Source organism: Onychostoma macrolepis, chromosome 22 (genome assembly GCF_012432095.1).
Source record: "Onychostoma macrolepis isolate SWU-2019 chromosome 22, ASM1243209v1, whole genome shotgun sequence".
In the NCBI taxonomy this organism is placed as follows: Eukaryota; Metazoa; Chordata; class Actinopteri; order Cypriniformes; family Cyprinidae; genus Onychostoma; species Onychostoma macrolepis.
The window spans coordinates 11059041-11064208 of NC_081176.1; the positions used below are offsets into that span (position 1 = coordinate 11059041).

Below are 5168 nucleotides of genomic sequence, written 5' to 3' on the forward strand. Positions count from 1 at the left end.
GTTGTTGTGCTGGTTTATGACATCAGAGCCATACGTCTTCAAATGAAAGCAAACATCAACATCACACACTGATTAATCAAATATTCAGGGAAGTGGAGATGTTCTTGAACAAGTGGAGACATTACATATTAAAACATAATTTAAGTAATTATTGATTTTCAGTTTTTCATCTCGATTGTATTTGTAGCACTTTTCACATCACAATGCAAATCTTTCAAAGAATAGTGCCTTTCAAACACAATCTGATTAATTAGACAGTCAATACATATATTGGTGTGATAGTATTTTTTTTTTTTTATTTGCTGGGCTTTTTTTTTGTATTCTGTTGTATTTTTGTAAAATAAGTTAAAAAATCTGAAAAAAAAAATTTGAAAATGATGTCTACGCCTGTAGTTAAAATAATAATGTGACTGTTGAAGGAGTTTGCTTTCTGTTTTCGTCTCACTGTAAGTAGAACATGAGAACATGCAAACTCCACAAAGAAAAGGCTCCTTGCTCACCCGAGACTCAAAACGGTGACCTTCTTGCTGTGAGGCGACAATGCAGCTCTTTGTTAATTTTAACAAGCACTGCTATATCAGCTCTGAACTGAATACCAGTAAAGTCAATGATTTAATATGAAATGTTCAGAAACCTTTGTAAGCAACCTCTTAAAATACTGAACTGGGAGAAATGGGAACATGAACCACTGGAAATTGTTCTTAAACTTAATTGCTAAGGTCTTTTGTATGTGAAAACCATGTGAGAAGACATACAGACTGTGTGGGAGGTGTTTCTGGAGCAGTTTATTCACACTTACTGCAGAGCTTCACTAAACCACTACAGACCAACAGCACGCTGCTCTCTAGCTCTTCTGTCACGTTCAGCTTTCAAAAGCATATTACAACATTTCTGCTGTGTTTTGTTTTAAATGTCACCTTTTCAGAATTCAGGTTTGTTGTTATTTGAAGAAAATGTTTGAGAATTTTATTTTCATCTTTTTGTCATGGAGTCTGGCTGGTAAGCAGTTTTATATGATCATTTATGCACATCAACATCATTTGGATATTTATTGTTTCCAAAATTCCAACATTTTTGTTCATGATGTTAATTTAAACACTTTTCTCTTCCATCCACATCAAAGGGTTTATTTATTGCACATTATTGAATTATGCATTGAAATTAGACGTTGAGTGCAGAGTCAGTAATTGTTTTGCAATGAGAATATTTAAAATAATTTCAAAGAGTAAATATTTGTTCATCAGGTGTGTTTGGTGATGAAGTGAAGTCAGTGTCAGTGATGGAGGGAGATTCTGTCACTCTGCACATCAATGATACTGATACACAGAAAGATGATCTGATGCTGTGGAGATTTGGGCACAACAACATTCTCATCGCTCAAATCAACAGACAGATCAATAAGAGCATATATTATGATGATGATAGTGTTGATGGGAGATTCAGAGGAAGACTGAAGCTGGACAATAAGACTGGATCTCTGAGCATCACAAACACCAGAACCACAGACTCTGGACTTTATAAAGTAACTAGCAAGCGCAGAGAGACACCACTCAACACATTTAATCTTACTGTCTATGGTGAGTAGAGAATTACTTACCCTGTTGACCCCATTTGATCTGTGAGTGCTTCTTCAATGATTGATTTTTAAGACAAATAAACATCTTAATCATTTTAAGCCTGGAATAATATTGCTGACTACATTAGAGCTCGTTTGGAAATGAAGCATAATGAAAATATTCTGTGATATTTACATTAAAACTTCTTTATTAATCTTATAATTATTGTACTTTTTATGATTATGTAGGATAATACATTAAAATATACAAATATTTTTTTATAAAATTATATCTAAAATATAAATTAAACATTGAAAATACAATTATATAGTACAGAAATAATTTTCAAGATTTTTGTGTAACTTGTTTAAATCATCTTATAGTCGTTTATTACTATTTTCTTTTTATGATGAATTTTCATATTTGAAGATATGGGAGAACAGTAAAACTATAAATCAATACATAAAACTAATTTGGTTTGACCCAATTACACATCAACACACAAATAAGTTTCTTTTAATTTTAGAAATAAGTTTTATTAAAATGATGTTATAATGTAATAAAGTTCATCAACTAATCCAATACTTTGATACTGATACTTTAGTTTAATTTTAAACATGAATTTGGTTGAGAGCGGGGTTAAGACTATCGGTACATGTGTGATAAACACAGCTGCATCTGACACAATGAACTTCAACTCAACACATCAAATGCTGAAAAATAAAATTTAATACATCTGTTCTCTAATATCTCTTTTCAGCTCATCCGCCCATTCCTGTTATCAGCAGTAACTCTTCACACTGTTCTTCTTCATCATCATCATCATCATATTGTTCATTGTTGTGTTCAGTGTTCAATGTGAGTCATGTGACTCTCTCCTGGTACAAAGGAAACAGTTTATTGTCCAGCATCAGTGTGTCTGATCTCAGCATCAGTCTCTCTCTACCTCTGGAGGTGGAATATCAGGATAAAAACAACTATAGCTGTGTGTTGAACAATCCCATCAGCAACCAGACCACACATCTGGACATCAGTGAAGTCTGTCACACATGTGCAGGTAGGACAGTGGTGATATTAGCATTTACTTACTGAGCTGATCTCATAGTACTGATACTTCATGAGTTTGTTGTAGATCAGACTGACAGATTAATTCACACTAACAGCTCATTTTGTCTGTTATAGAACACACCCTAACCATATTGTACAGAGTGCTGATCTCTGCTGCTGGATTTCTGTTGATTGTTGCTACAGTTATGATCTTATGCACCTGCAGGAAACATAAAAAAGTAAACAAAGAAGGCAAGTATGACCTAATGTTTATATATATATATATATATATATATATACATAATTAACCTTAGAATGGTGTGAACGAGTGTTCTAGTGTTCTGTTCAGAGTTTTATTTTAACATGTCTATCATTATTGTTGCAACAGATCAGACATGTACAGAAGAGATCACTTACTCCGAAACAACATTCTACAAAAGAAAAGCACAGAAATCGGTAGGAGCATTTATTTTGGAGCAAGACTTTTTCTTGTGATCTGTGGATAAAATATTTATGCGTAGAAGAAAGTTAAGGCATTCATTAAGTCAGTGTGTGTTGTCATTATCCCTGAACAGAAATGATAGTGACACTCCACATAAATACTGTAAGCAGTGCAACAGTACTTGAGCCATATTTTTACCAGTACCAAGCAATGTTTTTCAGTGATTAGTGCAAACGTCCGATTGCAGTTTTCACACTTGTATTGCATCTGCTAAGCCAGCTTTTGGCACGTTGCATCCTGTGTGTGAATATTGCATGTTGTGTAGTCATGGTCTATGTAAGATCATTTCCTTTCTTTTGTTCCTCTCTTCCTAATCTACTCTGCTTATACTCTCTTTTTATTTCTTTAAGTCCTATGTTGTATAAATTAGGGAATCTTCTAATTGTGTGGTAAATTAATTATCTGTTTTTGTTGTTTTTGTTGTTGTTGTTGTTTTTTACTTGGCTGCTTGACAAGCTTCAAAGTAGATTCACCAACTTTGCCGTGGTGCATGCTGGGAACTGCAGTCCAGCTGCAGGCATCACTATTAGGCTGAAACTGTATACAATAATAGCAGTAAAAATAATTAAGAGTACATATTTAAAGTTATTTGCTGAATTTAGGATTGGTACATTATACTTTTCTCTTTTGCCATTCCTCATCTTAATTTCGCCTTTGAACATGCAACAGTGCAATTGAGGATAAGGAGTGAAAATGTTTCCCATAATGTAGTGTTTGACACTTATGTCATAGTACCAATAACATAAAAATACTTCTACCTACGAAAAAACTATTATTAGCAATCTGATGAGATAAAATGTATTAATAATATTCTTTAACGTAGTGTACTTTTATGGCAGAATTTGGATGAAGATAAATGCACAGTAATGATCTTGATAAACATATAATTGGTGATGTGAATGTGTGTTTGTGTTTGTTTTTTTGTTTGTTTTTACAGAGAAATCAAGAGGAAGAGGTGGTGTATGCAGGAATCGCTGTGAGATGTTGATCGGACTGTGGTTCTGAACTGTTATACATGTGAAATTACCAATGCTGAGTGACATCTCGTCCTTATGTTATGTTGCATAAAATAATATAATTTACAGCAGAGTACTTGCTCTGTAGAGTTATTCCATGTCAAATCAACCAAATTTCAGAAACCTCCCCGGATCAGATTTTGTATTTTTTCTTTTTTTTTTCTGATGAAAGATAAACGTATATAGTGATAAAAACCAAAATACTAAATGTCACAGATGTATATTTATGGAGTAAAGCTCTATTTTGTAGAGGGGGGTCAAAATTACAATTTTCACCTGAGGTTGGAGTCAAATTACATGGGGGTAAAATGACTGGGTAACACTTTACAATAAGGTGTCATTTATTACCATTATTTAATGTATTAACTAACATGAACAAACAATGAGCAATGCATTTGTTACACTATTTATTAATCTTTGTTAATGTTACTTAATGAAAATACAGTTGCTCATTGTTTATTCATGTTAGTTCACAGAGCATTAACTAACGTTAACAAACACAACTTGTGATTTTAATTATGCATTAGTAAATGCTGAAATTAACATTAACTAAAATTAATAAATGCTGCAGACGTATTGTTCATTCTTAGTTCAGGTTTACTAATGTTGTTAACTAATGAACCTTATTGTAAAGTGTTACCAATGACTGTAGAAAGATGGCAGCATCAATATGTTATTTTTACACAGAGGTTGGTAGATCTGTTATTAATATCTGTTGACATCAGAAATCTTTGTTGCATTATATGCCAATGGTGACAATTCAAAAATAGGAAAAAAGTTTTTTCTCCAAAGTTTGCATGCCTGTAACTTAAGTATTAAATATATTCTAATGCTCTTTTATATATTGGGTCTTAACAAACTTTCTTATTGGTATCTTCATTATGGTCCTGTATGTTTCAGTTCCAGAGATATTGAGATCTAAATATGGCTCCATAAGTAAACTGTTAAATTGCACACATTTTCAGTGATCAAAAAGCAAATGTGGGTCACTTTGCATACAGATGATGATGATATATATATATATATATATATATATATATATATATA

At 32.6% G+C, this 5168-nt stretch overlaps 1 protein-coding gene across 1 annotated transcript; it reads left to right on the forward strand.

The window, feature by feature from the left end:
• Window positions 1–830: 830 nt before the first annotated feature.
• Window positions 831–4961, forward strand: LOC131530399 (SLAM family member 9-like). Its single transcript, XM_058760651.1, has 6 exons — window positions 831–999; window positions 1245–1577; window positions 2317–2613; window positions 2739–2855; window positions 2992–3059; window positions 4043–4961. The coding sequence occupies exons 1-6, from the start codon at window positions 954–956 to the stop codon at window positions 4091–4093; spliced, it is 912 nt and encodes a 303-aa protein (XP_058616634.1). The 5' UTR covers window positions 831–953; the 3' UTR covers window positions 4094–4961.
• Window positions 4962–5168: the final 207 nt, after the last annotated feature.

What these genes read in the sequence shown, in the direction of transcription:
- LOC131530399 (XM_058760651.1), top strand. Translation starts at nt 954, where the DNA reads ATGTTTGAGAATTTTATTTTCATCTTTTTGTCATGGAGTCTGGCTG. An exon ending in AGTCTGTCACACATGTGCAG is followed by an intron (nt 2,614 to 2,738) that starts GTAGGACAGTGG and finishes TGTCTGTTATAG; the next exon opens with AACACACCCTAACCATATTG. An exon ending in AAAGAAAAGCACAGAAATCG is followed by an intron (nt 3,060 to 4,042) that starts GTAGGAGCATTT and finishes TTGTTTTTACAG; the next exon opens with AGAAATCAAGAGGAAGAGGT.